We start from the raw sequence: 19,706 nt of genomic DNA, 5'->3' as shown, positions 1-19,706 counted from the left end.
TATTTTGGATGCCACGTTTGTCCAGTAAACATGCCAACACTGAACAATCCAGGTCTAATTAGATCTCAAAGATTCATTTATTAATTATAACCACCACACAGTTTTATATTATCTACTGTGTGGGTTAATGGCGTACATGTGGTGATGTCAGCAGGTTAATGAGGGTTAATTAGGGCTGAAGATTTACAATACATTTGCAATGATTTTGCAGGCACTGTGAACACTAATGATTTTAATGCAGTTTTTATTAAGTAATTACATTTCCCAGAGTGTCATTAGATTAATTCCACATGTATAAGAGCGTTAATGTTGTCTCTGATTAAAACTTCAGCAGCAGAAATGCAGTTCAAAAATGGGAATCAGTTCAAATTGTCTGTTTCACTTTATTCCGGACTCGAGGTCCAATATAGATATAAGACACACACACACACACACCACAAAAAGTGAAAAGAACCACTGCCATAGACTGAACAAATGTTGAGTAACTACATCATCAGCATTCATCACATAATTCAGAACAAAATCACAGTTTTACACACCCTGAGCCGTGTTGAGCTCATCCAAATAAGTTAAAGACACTGTCTCACACCATTATTACGAAGTTTGAATGGAGCGGACACACGTTCCAGCGTTTGATCTGCATTGTTTGTTAAAATACATATATTTGGATTAATACACATTTTTGGATTAATTTAATAAACAATTTTCTGTGGTTTACTCTATCGAGTGCTTTAGATGCATCTGAGAAACTCATATAGGCTATATATTTAAGAGCATATACACATATTTACATGCAGGTAAGCGTGTATGAATATGTATGCACGTGTATGGGTCTATATGTGTAGGTAAGAGAGATATAGATGCATCCGTATTGCCCTCTGTCGATTTTGTTTGTGTACTTGTTTACGTTGGCTCACTTGTCTCCTCTTGTATTATTATCCTATGTTTGTTTGTATGTTCATTTGTTTGTTTTTTTTCTTTTGCTTTTTTTCTCTTACTGTTATATTTGTTTACTGGTACTCATTTTTTATATTGCTTCCTTAATAAAAAAAAATAAAATAAAAAATAAAAAAAAGAGCATATACACACATGTCTGTGCCATGCATAGCCTTAAAACCAAACTGGTTATCCGTAGATTTAACAAATTCTGAGAGCCCGTCCAGCACGATTGTTTACATTATTTTTGGGCCAATGCCATTGGTCTGTAATTGTCAGAACTTTCCCAGTTTTAAAAAAAACTTCATGTGACAGAATTACCTATAAATGTGCTGTCAACTCAAAAAGCTACAAAAACTGATGAATATTTGAATTACTCAGTCACAGCAGGTTGTATCAGCGATTTCAGGCCCAAAAAAAAAGATCACATTCATCAATTCATCTTTTACCACGAATTTTCCCCATAACGTTAGATCTGTAGATATATGACTGATTCTGGTACGTTTTATCGTACACCAGCAAAACTGTATGATATGACATGTCCAGATAACAAACTGACATTGAATCAACGTGGAAATATGACATCGAAACAACGTTGATCTGACATTGTTTTGCTCATCGAATTAACGTTGAACCAACGTCAGACGCGTCATTCTTTCAAAACTAACGGAAAATCAACTTGAAATCAACGCGTTGTTTCAACGTTATGAAAGCAAACCAATTTTCGATTTCATTTAGCTTTGAAGAATGCCGCGTCTGACGTTGGTTCAACGTTAATTCGATGAGCAAATCAACGTTGTTTCAATGTCATGAGAGACGTCGTTTCCACGTTGATTCAATGTCAGTTTGCTGTCTGGGTGGCTCGACTGCAGATTTTACATGCATCATTATACTTTGTAATCCGAAGCGGCCGAGTTCACATTTTACATTTCACAGAACGAGCCATCATTGAGGTAGACCGGTAGATCTGAAAATAGTGTGTTTTTGTCGCTTTAAGAAATGCGCGTGCATGATCGTTTTTTTCATGATGCACGAAACGGGGGGAGGGGAGAGCTAACTTGGTTTGTTTGGGAATTCGCTTCAGACACAAACAGAAGTGACGTCACCCACAATCGCTGATACGACCTTTAAATCTAGCAATGAAGTGTTGAATGAAGCGCAAACCTGAAGATGCCCTCGGTCTGGTCTCCGTTCAGGCCGAGCACTTCTTCGGAGAGCCGCGTCTGCACCCACGGCAGCTCTCGGTCGGGGTAGCGGTCCTTCTGCATCAGCATCACCTCCTCCAGAGACGAGCCGAACATCGACAGCCGGAAGATGGCGTTACGGGCGTGAGCGATCTCCTCGATCGACGGCTTGTTCAAACCCTGCGGACGGACAGATATTAAACATATTGATAATTAGGGCTTATATTGAGTAATCATTTGATATTGTGCACATACATGTTTTTTACATTGTACTTATATTTTTGAAAATACCTGAATATACTTTATAGGTGAAATTTCGAAAAATGGTGCAAAAGTTCATTTATTTCAGTAAGTCAGTAATTCAAATGTGAAACTAATATGTTATATAGACTCATTACAGGCTTTATTTCTTATAATTGTGATGATTATGGATTAAAGATATGAAAACCCCAAATTCAAAATTAGAATATTGTGAAAAGGTTTTCATATCTGTAAGACATAATCATCACAATTATAACAAATAAAGGCAATAAAAAATTGTAAAAAACTACATACATTTTGAATATTTAAAATGCATTAATTTCATTCCATTATAAGTTTTAAAATATCATCACCGATTACATTTATTTAAAAAAATATTTCCAAGTTTTAAAATGATATCATCACTGATAACATTTATTTAGAAAAATTCCTATAATAATCTTTAAAATAATATACATTATTAATAAAAATATTAATAAAATAATATGGATTACATTTCGCTGACTGCATAATTTTAAATATAGTTATTTTAAGTTTAAAATTTTGTCAATGATAATATTTATTTATAAAAATGTTTCAAATTAATTGTATTAAGTAATTGTATTAATTATATATATATATATATATATATATATATATATATATAATACAGTATATATGTTTAATGTATTTTATATTTACGTAAATATATATTTTAAGTTTTAAAATCTTGTCAAAATATCAATGAAATAATATTGATTACATTCACATTTTCACTGACTGCATAATTCTAAATATAGTTATTTGTTAATTGTATTAATTTTATATATATTTAATTTATTTTCCATTTACTGAAAAATACATTTTAAGTTTTAAAATCTTGTCAAAATATCCATAAATAATATTAATTACATTCACATTTTCACTACATTTAGTCATTTCTACATTTAAAATAATACCGTCACTGATTACATTAATTTAGAAAACATTATTTTCAAAAAATAACTATTTAATAATGTTTGCTTTACTAAAAATTTGCAAATGAGATTATTTATTTGTGTAATGAATGAAAAAAAAAATAGTGGCAATAGTCTGGAAACACAAATATTTTAATATTTTTTCTATACATATCCAGACCTGTAAATTGCTAAAATCCCACACTGGATATGAACCCTGCCTTCGTGTCCGGCCAAGTCGAGTCAAGTCAGCTTCATTTATAAAGCGCTTTATACAAAACAGATCAAAGCAGCTTCACAGTGATATCATGAAATTAATACAACAAAGTTTGTTTCTGGAAGAAAACTGCGTGATCGTCCACCTGAAGTGGACAGGCCAAAGAAAGATGGCATACGCTGCAGTGTTTATGAGCATGCAAACGAGGCCTATGTGGGCAGCACACTGGGGTTTGGAGCAGAGCCATGGATTCAAGCTTTACCCCGCTGGGCGTCTGGCAAACACACACAGTTCCCTTTTACTGGCCGTTTACACCGACTGGAATCTCCACAGGCCACTGGCATCATGCGATTGAAACTTACACACATTCACACACGAGAAGGAACGCATGGGGAAGATCCCGTCACGCAGGTGCGATGATTGACACCTCATCACGCAACAATGCGGTCGCCAAGCAAATCATCACCAGCCTATTTGAGCCTCGGCAACCGTTGCCATGGCGATGTCTCCAGGGCAATAGGCAGATTCGTGAAACTGAATGTTAATTAAAAAACGTTTAAATACCAGGCCGAACGGGGTCCTCCCACCACTTCATGGCCAATTAGCACATCCAGTGGCAATAGAGACGAGAAGTAAAGATGAATCCGACGCAGAACACTATCGTTAAATATAACATTAAAAATGCACCGTGAAAAAATACTTATCGGAGTAGTTTTTTACTTCAAAATGTCACATTCAATTCAATGTGTTACTTGGAGTTTCTTTGAAAGTATTTGTGAAATTTACTGGAAAGTTGTCTGCATTAGAAGCATTTGAAGTTTTATTATATATTTATATAATATTTAAGAGCCTGATTACAAAAACAAAAGTCTCACCATGTCCCAAGCACATAATCATAATGATGTTCTCATTATAATTGTATGTAGTCTATATGACAGACTTGCACTGAACTCTATTTTCCTTTTTGAAGTGACATCATCAATCATATTTCAAGCAATTCAAAACCATCTGAAGTGTCTCAGCTGCAGTAAATAATAGGTAATTTATCGGCTTTAATATATCGAACAAATGTTCTTAACGATAACATTAAAAAGGACCAATACCGAGATGATGGCTGATATGTCATTAATAGTTTCTTGAAAACTCTTTTTTTATGAGTGTACTTGCATTTTCTTTGTAATTATTTACAAATTTACAAGCAACTTCTAAGTGAAAGTTACTTAAACTTAAACAACCCAAAAAACGTGTATAACAAGAGGACATGGCAACACTACAAGTGTGAAGCAGCCTTTAAGAAAGCAAAGTTTATGTATATACAGTAGCGCCTTTCACAGACGAGGAAGGGTCCCAAAGTGCTTTACAGTAAAAAAAAAAAAAAAAAAAAAAACATTTGATAACACTTTATTTTACAGTGTCCTTACATTTGTTACATGTACTTACTATCAGTAAATTATAATTACATGCAACTAACCCTCAACCAAATCCTACTCTAATCCTATAGTAAGTACATATAGTTAATTAATATTACTCAGTACTTAAATATATAAATACATTGTAACAATGACACCTTAAAATAATAAGGCGTCATTGTTACAATGTATTTATATATTTAAGTGAGTAATACTAATTAACAACATGTACTTACTATACACTGTAAAAAATATTGTTGGTTTAACTTAAAAAAGTACGTAACCTGGTTGCCTTAAAATTTTAAGTTCATTGAACTGGAAAAAGTGAGTTAATACAATGAAGTAGATTACCATCAGAAACTCAAAATAATAAGTTATCTCAACTAAATAAATTATTATAAAGTTGATTTGACAAAAGAAAATATGTTGTGATAACAAATCTTGAAAAGATTTGTTTGAGAGTTAGTTGCATGTAATTATAGATACTTTACTGTTATTATTATAGAAAGAACATGTAACATATGTGATGAGGACACTGTAAAATAAGATGTTACCAAAAAAAAAAACCTAAACAAAAGACACGAACCTTCTTGGCTCCGGTGAGCGCCGCTTTCTGGAGTTTACGGTAACAGTATTTTGCATAGCTGCTTATCGCCACTCCTGCAACAGAGAAACACATGCAGACGTCAGTCACGGCAAATCAAATATAATACACACTGTATTTGGTTAATCAGAATCTTAATAATAGCTTAATAATAATTGTCAGGAGATAATGAGATCATACTTTTTTTGACATAGCATCTAGCAAAACTTATAACACTGTTATTCATTTTTACTTTAAGACTCGAGTTGACCTTTCCTCACTAATTCTAATCTTGCAAACTATTTAAAACTATTGCAAACCTAAATTGGACTTCTTTGGGGACCAAACAGTTCAAGGTCCAAAAGAGTTTCAGTGCAGCTTCAAAGGGCTTTAAACGATTCCAGACGATGAATAAGGGTCTTATCAAGCGAAACGATCGCTCATTTAATAAATAAATAACAAAGTTTAAGTTTTATAAGCTCAAATGCTCGCCTTGCTCTGTTCTGTGACGCACGTTTGTGACTCTCCTGTTCATCAAAATGAACGAGTCATGACTCATGACTCGAAGGGTCCTAGATAAGACCCTTATTCATCATCTGGTGTCGTTTAAAGCCCTTTGAACAGTTTGCACTGAAACTCTCATTTGGACCTTGAACCGTTTGGACCCCATTGAAGTCCATTATATGGAGAAAAATCCTGGAATGTTTTCATCAAAAACCTTAATTTCTTTTCGACTGAAGAAAGAAAGACGTGGACATCTTGGATGACATGGGGGTGAGTAAATTATCAATAAATAAAAAAAAATTTTTTTTTTAAAGTGTACTACTCCTTTAATGGAAACGTTATGAAAACGTTCTTATGACCTAAAATTGACTGGGGAAGAGGAGAGATTCGCGATTGCACTGAACACGTTTTAAGTACATGATTCTCAGAGCGAGCCCAGAGAAAACAGACCTATTATCACCTATTAGCAGCGTGTATCTGAGAGCATGCGCAAGCAGAGATTCGCGCTCGCGCATTGTATTATTAATTTCCTTTCGCGGTACAATAGTGCGCTCTCGACATTTAATAGGAAAATAATGCCATAGTTCTGCAGCGTCCACCTTCCCTGTACCGTAACACCAGAGCACTGCTGTTTACCCTCGCCTCACCGTCGCTGCTTAGAAGTGCAACCTTGTAAAGTGTTCGTCTGAAACATCGGTATAGCGGCGCAGCGTAACGTTGTATAATTAAATTCATCGGTATGGCGGTATATTAAAAATTAACATCATAACAAAAATATACACCGGTTTTCGGTATGAACCGGTACACCGCCCAGCACTACCGATGACCCCTTTAAAACTAATGTGACGCTCACGCCGTACCCTTGGTGTCGTTCAGCGGGTCCATGTGTCTGTAGATGTAGCCCTCCAGGTAGTTGTGGAAGCGAGGCGTGGGGGGGAAGAAGGCCAGACAGATGGCCATGAGCTCCCAGCCTCTCTGAAGGCTGTCGTAGCGGAAGTTCTCGGTGGTTTGTCTGCAGAGCTGGATGAAAAGCTCGTCCCTCAGGCCCTGACAGCTCCAGCCCCGCACCGTCACCTCCAGAGCCACCGACAGAGGGTCTCCTTTCCCACGCCGGTCGCCCATGTAGATCTGGATCAGTTTGAAGAGGTCCACGGCCTCGCGCTTCACGGTTCGGTCCGAAGTCACGATCATGGGCTTCTTGATGGGCTCGCTGCTCCAGGCCAGCATGTTGGCAATGGACACTTTCCTCCTGAACAGACCCTGAAAGACAAATCCCCTCGGTTAAAGGTGCAGTCTATAAGAATGACCGCTAGTGGTTGAAATAGGTACTGCAGTCTGTAACAATGACCACTAGTGGTCGAAATAGGTACTGCAGTCCAAATACAAAATATCCACAGTCTGTAAGAATGACCACTAGTGGTCGAAATAGGTACTGCAGTCTGTAACAATGATCACTAGTGGTCGAAATAGGTACTGCAATCCAAATACAAAATATCCACCGTCTGTAAGTCTGTAAGATTGACCACTAGTGGTCGAAATAGGTACTGCAGTCCAAATACAAAATATCCACAGTCTGTAAGAATGACCACTAGTGGTCGAAATAGGTACTGCAGTCTGTAACAATGATCACTAGTGGTCGAAATAGGTACTGCAGTCTGTAACAATGATCACTAGTGGTCGAAATAGGTACTGCAGTCCAAATACAAAATATCCACAGTCTATAAGTCTGTAAGAATGACCACTAGTGGCTGAAGTAGGTACTGCAGTCCAAATACAAAATATCCGCAGTCTGTAAGTCTGTAAGAATGACCACTAGTGGCTCAAATAGGTACTGCAGTCCAAATACAAAATATCCACAGTCTGTAAGAATGACCACTAGTGGTCGAAATAGGTACTGCAGTCTGTAACAATGATCACTAGTGGTCGAAATAGGTACTGCAATCCAAATACAAAATATCCACCGTCTGTAAGTCTGTAAGATTGACCACTAGTGGTCGAAATAGGTACTGCAGTCCAAATACAAAATATCCACAGTCTGTAAGAATGACCACTAGTGGTCGAAATAGGTACTGCAGTCTGTAACAATGATCACTAGTGGTCGAAATAGGTACTGCAGTCCAAATACAAAATATCCACAGTCTATAAGTCTGTAAGAATGACCACTAGTGGCTGAAGTAGGTACTGCAGTCCAAATACAAAATATCCGCAGTCTGTAAGTCTGTAAGAATGACCACTAGTGGCTCAAATAGGTACTGCAGTCCAAATACAAAATATCCACAGTCTGTAAGAATGACCACTAGTGGTCGAAATAGGTACTGCAGTCCAAATACAAAATATCGGAGATTGTCGTTTCTCCTGCCTCTGCAGACTCGACGCTCACGGGTCGACAGTTTGAGACACAATTTATCCATGCACATTATGTTTTTAAATTCATGTTGTGTAATCTTAAATCACAGTAACTTCCCCTCCCTCTTGCAGCATCTGTTTTCTTCTCTGATGATGAGGGCGGGGCCACCTGTCACTCACATAACATTAGCCAATAGCAAACCACCACCATCCAATCAATTCCCCACAGAAAAAAAATCAAGCCCCGCCCACATTTGTTCTTGTTCAAGATGTCACTGTATACGCCATGATTAAGAAGAAAACACTAATGCTAAAGAAAACATTAACAACATTTAAAAATAAAAAAACATTAAAAAAAACATAACATATTATATATATCTAGAATGTTACATTTCAATGAAAGTGGAGCACATACATGAAATAATGGACAGAAAAATCAAGTCTTTTTTTATTAAACAGTTTGCATTTGTGTTTGGTTTTTGATACGTTTATAGCTTGAGAATAATGATGAGAATATATATTTGAAGAGCTCTTTTCCAAAACGCTATAAATCCATTTCAATAGTTTTCAGGAAAACTACATTTTTTACCTAGACCCACACATTTTGTGAATATTCAAATTATCCTGTTTAAATGTTTTATTGGTTCAGTCTGAACATTTTGAACAATAATTATTAAATCAAACAACAATATTGTTAATGATAATTTAAAAGTTAATTTTATTTTTTCCCAAAACGCTATAAATCGAAATAAACCTCAAACAAATAGTACCAATTTCAACACATGCATGAAAAAAACAAATTATTAATACCAATTTCAACATATGCATGAAAAAAACGAATTATTAAAAATGATCAATATATGATAACGATATTCAAAAAAGGGATGGGCACCCCTCCAGCACATGCACACACACACACACACACACAGGCTACATAACATGTGAGCAAAGCGGAGCAGCATGACGCTTAAATATAAGTTAACAAAAAAACAAAATAAACATTTCACATTTGTTTTTAATAATATTACATTACTTATTTTTATTATTTCATCTATGTTGAGTAGGCTATGAAAAGGGAACCGCATGAGATGAGTAAGATAGGATCAAAATTCAAAAGCTGCCCAATATCGGAAAATATTTGGAGTGCGTCAGACATGATTTTGACCACTTATTAAGTTTTGTTTTGTAGAAAGCTTGTAAATTTCGTTTCATATAAATTGTATCTTCATTTTAATAAATGTTTCATCGACAAATTGACTGGATTAATACATTAGAAGTAAATATCAGACAATATAATCAGGACACAGAGGCGCGCAGGTGAACCGGAGCGCGTCTCATAATATGAACCGAAACACCGCGATGCTTGCCTCACACAGGCCTGAGAACTAAGCTACAGAAAGCTTTAAATATCTACTTTTAAACAAAACAATTAAAAACTAAAATAAATTGGCAACTCTCTGCGTATGTAGGCTAATTCGAAGTATGCGTTTCTCTATGCGCGTTCACTGCGAAGATGGCGAGTAAGCATCATCAACTTTATCTTTGTTGCTGACACTGACAGAAAACACTAGTTTATTAATAAACAATTCAAATGTTTCATGCATAATCATTACTTTTGCCGGTTCTTTGTGGCAAGCTTTATGCATACGTTGAGATGCGGAATATGCAATTAAAAACGCTCATATGGTTTCTCTCCCATTTAATTAAATCAATATATGTGATTACTGATCATACAAATGGCTTAAATGATCTACTACTAGTCGACTAGAAAACTAGGACTCATTTTGAGGAATGAATGAACATAATAAACCTCTGTTCAGAGTGCCGCCGTGCTGGATTGTGTAGAGCGCTCATTGAATTTGAGGATTTATCGTGTTTAGGCTAAAAACAGGGCTGGTGCTTATCGCGGCTTGGGAAGAAACTGTATCTTGCAGTACATTTTAAACAAGGAAATATAGCGATTCGGCATGAAACGTTGATAGAGCAGTGAAAGGGTTCTGTCCGCAGCAGAATGACACGACAAACTCATTTTTTTTAAAAATGTCGTTTAACGCGTTTTGGAAAAGAGCTCTTCATTTGTATCTCTATTTTCTATATTCTCTTGTTTTATATAAAGAGAATTTGAACTTTATACTCAAAGAGGAAATTAAAACACTTCAGAAGCCCAAAACATATGCTAATATTTGCTATATTTATATGAGATCAATGAGATCATAAAAACAGCATAAAATGCATATTAATATCAGTCGCCACTGTATATCTGCCAATTTGTTTTATGAACAAAGCTAGTAGTTTTAACAAATATAATGCAATGCAATAATATGATAATTGAGAGATGATCAAATAAAGCCTGATGAACATATTTAATACTCATGATTTTTCTAATAAATGACGTCTGGATGATCAAGTAAACCGAAGCTGCTTCAGTGTAGATGAAATATAGTAACAATTTCATAATATTCTTACGTTTTCTTGATAAAAAAGTGCAGATTTCACAGCAAAAAGACACAAGACGTCTGCACAATTACACTAAAAGACTAAACTATGGACTGGAGGAGATTGTGTGAATAATTTTCATGATTTTGAGGATTTATAAATTCATGTATGGAATTTGAAAGGGTTTGTGTGCATAAAACTCTGCCGATCATGTGTGTGTGTACCTGGGTGTGCTTGTTGAAGTGTTTGGACGCCCAGTTCTCGATGTCCGTCTCCGAGGAGGGCTTGCGGAGCGTGAACTCTGGGAAGACGCCACAGCTCGCGCTGGGCATCATGTTCCTGGCGTTCCGGCTGGCCTCGAACTGGGAACACGCTCCCAGATCTTCCGACTTGGGAAGAAAGAAAACATTGTATGTTGATGTTGAAGAGCAGCATTCAGAGCAGAGGAAGTACAGATATTAAACCGGCGCCTCAGCCTCGGGTCAAGAGGAGCACGGAGAGGAAATGAGTCGATCCGCAAAATAATGACAACAAAAGAGCAAAAATACCTCCTTCAGGCTATTACACACTTATGAAATTTCAAATGACTCAAGCAATTATGAAAACGCATCATGCAAAGTTACATGAAAACACAAACAACAACAAAAAAACATTAAAAACATGAATAAGACGGAGAAAATTTGTACATTTTTTGATGGGGGTTATGGATTGTTGCTAGGGTGTTGCTAAGAAGTTATAGTTGTTAGGAAGTTGTAGCATCTCAAACTACAAGCTACTCCTAATTTAAACTAGTTAACGACAAAACACCCTAGTATAGGCTAAAGGCTATTAATAAGCAGATAGGATGTTGCTAATTACAACCTTTTGCTGCTGTTCGCTAATTTTTACGTTTTTATTTAAAAATGGTTTTACTTCATCGGAATAATACGAAACTAGGTGAAAGTTTTGGCACTTGCTATGTGAACAAAAAAAAAATCATGGAGATGATTCGAAAAGGTTTAATAGTCACACTTGTGCTCCTCTGAATGAATGGAGCCGAATTTCCCCTAGTGGAAGCGTTCGGTACTGCAGCCGAACAACATCTGAACGCTCATTTGTTGAGATATTAACCTCAAATTTGAAACACATCTTTTTTTTGATTTATGGCTTTGACTTTCTCACAGTTTTAGAGTAAAACATGTTTTGTAAAATATATATTTCATATTAAAAAAAATATTTTGCCCATTTTTCATAACATTTTTTCAAGTTTAAACATTTTCCACCTCAGCAATAATCTGCCACGAGTCTTATTTAAAAAGACCAAACTTAAGTCTGTGCTCCAACTAAAATATAGTACAATCATTTCATTGAAATAAACTGATAAGAATGTGTACCTTAAAATGCAATGTAAATCACGTTGAATAAAAGAGCCTGCTAAATGCATGAATGTAGAGAAAAAAATGTAAAATTAAATGAGCAATTACAGCATGAATCTGTAAAACATCTAAAGTAGATCATAACTTAATTAAAAAAAAAACAGATTTGCTGTTGGGGAAAGAAAATTAATAATATAAAAATGTATTCATAATTAGCTTCTCGGGTAAATGCATCTTTTTTTGTAAGATGCAAAAAATACTGTTAATGAAAATATTTTTTTTCTAGTGATACATATTTTCCTTTAAAAAAAAGATGATTCAAACAAATCATTCAAAATGAGTCATTTCCTTTGTGCATTATTTATTAACATGAACTGAACATTGTAGTGAATCTTTTGAGAACAGAGAGTTTATGATGATGATGTGGAGGTCATGGAAGGTGACGTGAACACTAAATGACTTCATATTTTTGGGTTCAGAAATACAGTTAATTTGTCATAGCAGAGAAATCCTCCATCTTAATGACTCCCGTGAGACTGATGACCTCTTCATAATGAAGCGTCAGTGATTCAGTGAGTCTGATCGCATGTTTTCTTCAAGAGAGCTGTGAAGCTGGAACATGAAACCGCTGGAGGAAGCCCACAGATGCTCATTGAAGGAGTGCAGGGGACTTTTATCTGATCAAGCACCTCATAATTATAAAAATGTAGTTAACTACAACATTTTATGCAGAGAGAGCATTTCAAATATTGATGTTAATATTTCAAAAGGCTGATTTTGTGCTCTGGTTCTCTATATTTGAGCTTTGTCAGCGAGAGTTTCGTGGCCACAGGCGTTCTTGATCAACACGATTAATAAATGAGTCACGCAGGCTTGTTCTCCTCTATACCGCTTCATCTTCTCTTTCATCCGTCTGTGAAGCCGATTCCTCCACTCCTCTCCTCATTACCCGTCATGATTATTCAGAGTCTATACATTATTTTATTAATGTTTTGTTGATGGGAAGAACTGAGAGGACTGTCCAGGGCTATCAACAATTGTCGAAAGTTGTCCCTTTCAGATTTGTTATTTTGATGACTTTGCCTGTGTTAATGCTAACTGCATAAAATTTGGCACAGGTGTGTACTTTTATTGGAATTTTACAATTTCATCACCATTTTCTTTTAAAAAATCCATTTTTTGCTATAGGTACACAAAGTACTCCCATTCAGCGCCTTTTGGACAAAAATGTCCCCATTAAAATTTGTAATCAATTATGAATAAAAAAAGTTTTAATCATAATTAAATTAAATTATTTAGTAATTATTAAAACATTTTTTTTTAGAAAATGGTCAATTTTGAATCAATTATGATTTAAAAAATGTTTAAATCATGATTAAATTAAATTATTTATTATTATTTAATTATTATTAATAAAATTATTATTAATTATTAATAATTAATAATAATTATTTATTATTATTATATTTTTTAATGTCCATTTTATTATTTATAAATTATTTAAAGTATTTATTAATTATTTAAATTATTAATTGATTATTCTATTTTTTTTTACAAATTTTTAATGCAGTGATCATAATGATCATATTTCACCCCAAAATATCCAAATAAATAACAAAATATATTTGAAATGAACTTATGATGATATATAACTGAGACAGCTGAGATTTCTGATTGATCTGATCACGTCTCAGTCGTGTCGCGTCTGGTGTGGACAGACAAACTGCAATCTTATATAAGTCTAAAGCAAAAAATATATATTACATACATTTTATGAGATTAAATAATCTCATTATATTATTTAAATAACTTTATATTTAAAAATTTAATGCAGACAAAAATCAAAAAAAAAAATCAAATGGTATTGTTTTGTAAAACTACTTTGTAATTTTAGATTAAATGTAAAAAAAAAAAAGCATTTTTATTTTTAAATAAATGTTATTAATCTTAATGAATATTTTTGCATTCAAGGAAAATGTGTTAAATCTCAATGGTCATAAAATTAGTTCGATTTTTTATATGCAAAATATAATTCATTTTAGGTATGAAATGTGACCCAGACACACACGCATGTATTTCCTGGTGTGTGTGTGTGTGAGAGAGGAGGGTGAGGACTCTGACATGATGCCTTTACATAAGCACAGCGACTCTTAAAACTGCACATGCTGAAATATTCATGCTCTTACAGCAGGGTGTGTCTGTGCGAAGAGTGTGTGCATGTTCTGCTGTGCAAATGCACATCTGCCTTCAGCGAGAGCCTGTAACCTTCCCATAAACCTCTGAAAATGGACAAGCATCATGATTTAAACACTGGAGGATCTGAGCTGCCTTTATTTCACGTCTCTGCTGCAAATGCTGTTCGGGAATGTTTGGGAAGCAGAATTAATGTAGACGGTTTGTGTGACAGCGTTTTCTACTCCTACTGTCTGCCTCCATTACCATCAGCAAATAGAGCAGAGCCAAAAAAGAAATCCTTTAAGGAAACGCACACACATTTAGCCTCCGAGAACCGTCCATCCCAATACCCAGAACAAAGATATCACTGGTTGGGTAACGGGCGTTGAAAGGTCAGCGTCCCAATTAACCCGACTGGCAGCGTTACACCAGCGGTCCAGGCCTGAGTCGAGCGGGGCGACGGGACGTTTAAATGCTCATTATATTGGGCTGAAAGAGCTCAGAGTTCAACTCAACGCTGCCACAAAACACTCAACCGGCCCGAGGCGCCAATGTGTCCAGGAAAACCTTTCCTATTGCGTAATAATAGTGCAATCTAACATCATGATACATCAACCTGATTTGAGTTCATTGCTAATAATTAGAAAGTGCTCTGATGTTTAAAAAAGGCTAAACGAATTTGAGGTTTACACCAGTGTTGTAGTCGAGACCGAGACCAGACTAATTTACTTTTATTTACTTAGAGAATTTTTTTTTACTGAATTTACTTAGAGTTTTAAAAAAATGATCAGTTTAGGGTAAAAAGGCCACATAGTAGGTGGTGTTAAAAGTAATTTTATTACAATTTGTCATGCGCAGTTGCGCACTAGAAAATCACCAATCACTGGGTGTGTCAAACAATTTAAAGAAATATTTTATTAACATACATTAATAATCATGAAAAATATTTTGAATTGAACTCGAGTGGACTCGAGAATAAATCCGAGTCCTAAAAAAAAATAATGTTCGAGTACGAGTCAATTCCGAGTCCATGACAAGACCAAGACCATTAAAATATGGTCTCGAGACGAGTCCGAGTCTCGAGTACTACAACACTGGTTTACACTCTAAAAAATGCTGGGTTGTTTTAACCCAAATTTGGGTCAAATATAGACAAACCCAAATGTTGGGTTAAAAATGCCATTTAAACATTTAACCCAATGGCTGAGTTTGTCCATATTTGACCCAAAGATGGGTTAAAACAACCCAGCGTTTTTTAGAGTGTACCGACTCCAGTTCGAACTCGTTCATCAAAATGAACGAATCTTTTTTCGAGTCAAGTCGTTCATTTCGTCCGTTGAATCGACCAAATGACTCGGAAAAAGATTTGTTCATTTTGATGAACGAGTTCGAACAGGAGAGTCACGAACGCGCATCACAGAACAGAGCAAGGTGACCATTTGAGCTTATAAAACTTAAACTTTGTTATTTATTTATTTATTAAATGAGCGATCGTTTCGCTTGATAAGACCCTTATTCATCGTCTGGAATCATTTAAAGCCCTTTGAACAGTTTGCAGTTTGCACTGAAACTGTCTTTTGGACCTTGAACCGTTTGGTTACCAGTAAAGTCAATAAATATATATATATATATATATATATTACCATCGCTTTGGCGCCCCCATTGTGCTGCGCCCCTATGCGCCGCATATATCGCATACCCACTTTTTGCGCCACTGATTGTAGCACTAAACGTTCTTGACTGAATAATTTATTAGATGCACGCCAGTCTCTTATATTAACGACATAGACATTATATAGTCACGGCCCTAAACATGACGCAGAATTGGTTGCGTTACATGTCATTCAAACATCCTTGGCCAAGTAAAGCTGCGAGAGAGTCCAGAGTCGTCAGTCTGAAGGTCTGGCAACACGAGACTACCAACGAAAGCCGCTAATGTTTTGTGTTTCTGATGTATCTGTGCGTTACCTGCGAGGGATGGAGGTACGGTTCAGGTGACGCCAGGTTGGTTTGCATGGACAGACTCTTTTCTAGAAGCGCCTGAGGAAATGCCAGTCTGTCCAGAGTGGCCCGTTTCCAGTGGCTTTCCTGCTGTGCCAGCGCCTCGTCTTCGCTGAAAGCCCGAACCACCGGGCCAGGCAGCGGCAGGGGCGTCGCCCCGTCACTTTCATACCCGTCTTTCCCTCCCTGATCCGAGGACACGCCCCCTCGCTGATGTAACATCTGCTGGGCCTCCCACGCCAACCGGGCCTGAGTGATCATCGCCCCGAGACCCAATCCCATGCCGTCCCCCTCTCCTCCCGGCAAAGACGGCTTCCGGTTCTTCCGTTTTCTGTTGCCACCATTGAGATCGTGACTGTGCTGTAGCGTAAAAGAGCCCCCGTAAGAAAATCCCGCCGACAGGCTATTTGAACTGGTCCCGTAGCTCATCAAACGTTCAGTCGTGCGAAATCGAGGGGAGGAGCCAGATTGCTCAACATAAACTAGTTGTTTTACATATTCCCGCCCAGCGGCGCTATACTCCCGTCCACTAGAGTTATAATCCCGCCCACTTGAGCTATAATCCCGCCCACTGGAGCTGTAGTCCCGCCCACTGGAGCTGTAGTCCCGCCCACTTGAGCTGTAGTCCCGATCGCCTTGGTTAGACGTCTTCTCGGGCGTTGAGCTGCGCTGTCTCGTCAACACAAGTTGACCGTAAGGAGACGGGCTTTGTTTGGGCGAGTGATAAAGACCTGGTTTTCGTGCCGGAGATCTGTCGGAACCAAAAAAGGCGGGGTCGCAGTGCATGTCAGTGGGCGGTTCCTCATAAATAGGCGGGGACTGGTAATCCGAGGGCGGTTCCTCGTATAAAGGAGGCTCGTACGCGTAGCGAGGGGATGAAGGCTGGGAATCGCCCGAGCATCGGCGTTGAGTGCCGCTTAACTCCGCCCTCTTCAGGAATGGAGACTGTGATGTGGGCCGGTCCTGCAGGGAAAGGGGCGGGGCTTCGGGGTCCGATGGGGCGGTGCTGGACGAGAGTCTGGATCGCGGGGAAGAACTGGAGTATCCGTTCCCCTGCGTCAGAAAACTGGGTTCCCGATCCGACACCTTGATGAGCATCCTCTCTCTGGTGCCAGTGCCCCATCGAAATCTGAACCAGAGAAAACAAGACATTATTCATTTTTAATGAAATACATATTTTATCTATTTATCTATATCTAAATTCTATTTATTTATATATATATATATATTATTTTATCTTTTTAATCTTTATATATTTATTTTATTTTACTTTACTTTCATGATATATCCCCTCTAATAAACAGTTATTTATTTATTTATTTATTATTTTTAAAGAGAAAATAAAAATAAAAATATTTTTGCTATTTATATTTATTATTTTAATCAAATAAATGTTCTTCTTATTTTATTTTACTTTTGGGACCCTTTATTAAAAATTAAATCAAATCTTATTTACTATTAAACAGAAGAGAGAAAAATAAGACAAATAATTAATAAGAATTTCTTTACTATTTATCAACACTGTAAAAAAAATTATAACCTCCCAACTCAACATTTTCTAGTCATCATTTTCTAGACACATCGAAATTTGTTACATTTTGATAAAACTACATTTGCAGAATTTCACTTGGGCAAATTGAAAAATTTAGAAACATTTTGAGTTAGGAAAGGTTAAAAAAAATTTTTACAGTGAAAGGGGTCATATACAGTACATGGGGGTCATAAAACATGAACATTTATTTTGAATAAAATAAGCTTTTTCTGCTCTGTAAACATACAGACATCAAAACTCACTTTCCAGTCCAAAAAAGTGAGTTTATTGACGCTAAGATGTTTCGTTTATTTTATTTATCAAGCACTTTTACACAACATTGAACAAAGTGCTGTACAATATTTAAAACACATAAACACCAGTTTTAATACACAAACAACTTCTATACCCCATGTTATAGAGGAAGTCTTGCTCTGAAATGATCACAAACCATTTTATTTCTCAAATACGATGAATTTCCAAGTGAAACGGGTTAAAGAATGTGAAGCAAGAGACTGGATGACACAAAGCATCTCTATTTAACAAGAGGGATTGATGATATCAGCTGAAAGAAAGCTGTTTCAGTATTTTAATGTTAGGTTTGTTCAAATTACGAACAGAGCAGTAATAATAGTGATGTTTGACTTCAGATCAAGCACCACTAAAAATCTCAGTCCTTCAAAGGCCATTTTAAAGATCTAAATCTAAGAGGTCTGTGAGTTTAAAGCGCACAGAAAAGGCCTCTGAGCGCTAAAGAAAAAAAAAGTGTGTAAAATCAATTCAGCACTTGGCCACCACGGGCCGATGAAGGCTCCCCATGACCAGACTGGATTACACAGCCAAGTGTGTGTGTGTGTGTGTCCTTTAGCAGCCGGATTAAAACTCCGAACACAAGAAACTTATCTCTCACTCAGTCTCTCTCCCAAGTAAGAGACCCACTACAAAGTGAGCAGTGTTTTCCTTTGGATATTAATTATTCATGGATATCCGACCTTCAAATCAATTTACACATTCTATGGCTCTCTCTTCGTTCATTCCCTCCTCCTCCTCTGTCATACGAAATCATTCCCGTCCCCGCGTTCCTCATGGGATGAAACTATTTAAGAGCGACAGTGTTTGAATAATAAATCTCAAAAACAGCTTGAAGCATAATAACCGTGTCTCTCGATATTACCTTTTAATCCATTCTTCTTTTTTGTCATGTGCATGCAAATTCATAAACATCTCTCACTATGAAGGCGTTAAGCGTGCAAATGCTGAGTGCAACACTTCTCTTGGTTTCCGGAAAGGATTCATGAAAAATCACAGTGTGTTTGTGGCTTTTACAGAAGCGTATTTCCTTGTGTAGCTCAGAGATGATGCATCTGGTCTGAAAAGCCTCGGTGAGCATAAGAGCATAACATTTAAAAAATTTTGAGCAGTGGTTTATTGCTTTCTCTATTAAAGGACAACTCCGGCGCAAAATGAACCTTTGGTCTAATTACACATTGCTACCTAGTAAACCGTTATCTGAGATTTGTTTTCATGATTGCCGAATGTAAATAGTTTTATCTCTAAAAACAGTTTAGCCTATAACGCTAGTTCAATGCTAGTATATAGGGCATAGAGTAATGACAAATAAAAATCGCTTGTTATTACCACTAAAAAGGCTCAAAATAGCCCCACAGTAACACGACAGCATAAAAAGAGTCCCTACATTCAAACCGAAGCATTGAGAACGTTGTCAGTGTCCAAACAGTTTAATAAGAAGATATTTTATACACACAGTAAATTTCGCGAATACAGGAAGAAGCCATCTTTGAAAAATAGTCTCTACCAGTCGATCTACGAACG

At 36.5% G+C, this 19,706-nt stretch overlaps 1 protein-coding gene across 3 annotated transcripts in view; it reads right to left on the bottom strand.

Annotated features, from left to right (window-relative positions):
• Window positions 1-19,706, bottom strand: part of LOC120492132 (rho GTPase-activating protein 39) — a 62,816-nt gene that overhangs the window by 6,455 nt on the left and 36,655 nt on the right. For all 3 annotated transcript variants that reach the window (XM_089118942.1, XM_039690282.2, XM_039690280.2), the window contains exons 3-7: window positions 16,310-17,471; window positions 11,036-11,200; window positions 6,890-7,289; window positions 5,529-5,602; window positions 2,101-2,300 (exon numbers count right to left, since the gene is read on the bottom strand). In XM_089118942.1, the coding sequence (XP_088975068.1) occupies window positions 2,101-2,300; window positions 5,529-5,602; window positions 6,890-7,289; window positions 11,036-11,200; window positions 16,310-17,471 (2,001 nt within the window). The remainder of the gene's footprint in view (window positions 1-2,100; window positions 2,301-5,528; window positions 5,603-6,889; window positions 7,290-11,035; window positions 11,201-16,309; window positions 17,472-19,706) is intronic.

This window comes from Pimephales promelas, chromosome 13, assembly GCF_988280905.1.
Source record: "Pimephales promelas chromosome 13, fPimPro1.hap1.1, whole genome shotgun sequence".
Classification (NCBI taxonomy): domain Eukaryota; kingdom Metazoa; phylum Chordata; class Actinopteri; order Cypriniformes; family Leuciscidae; genus Pimephales; species Pimephales promelas.
The sequence above is the reverse complement of the archived record's forward strand: the minus strand, read 5'-3'. Positions and strand labels throughout refer to the sequence as shown.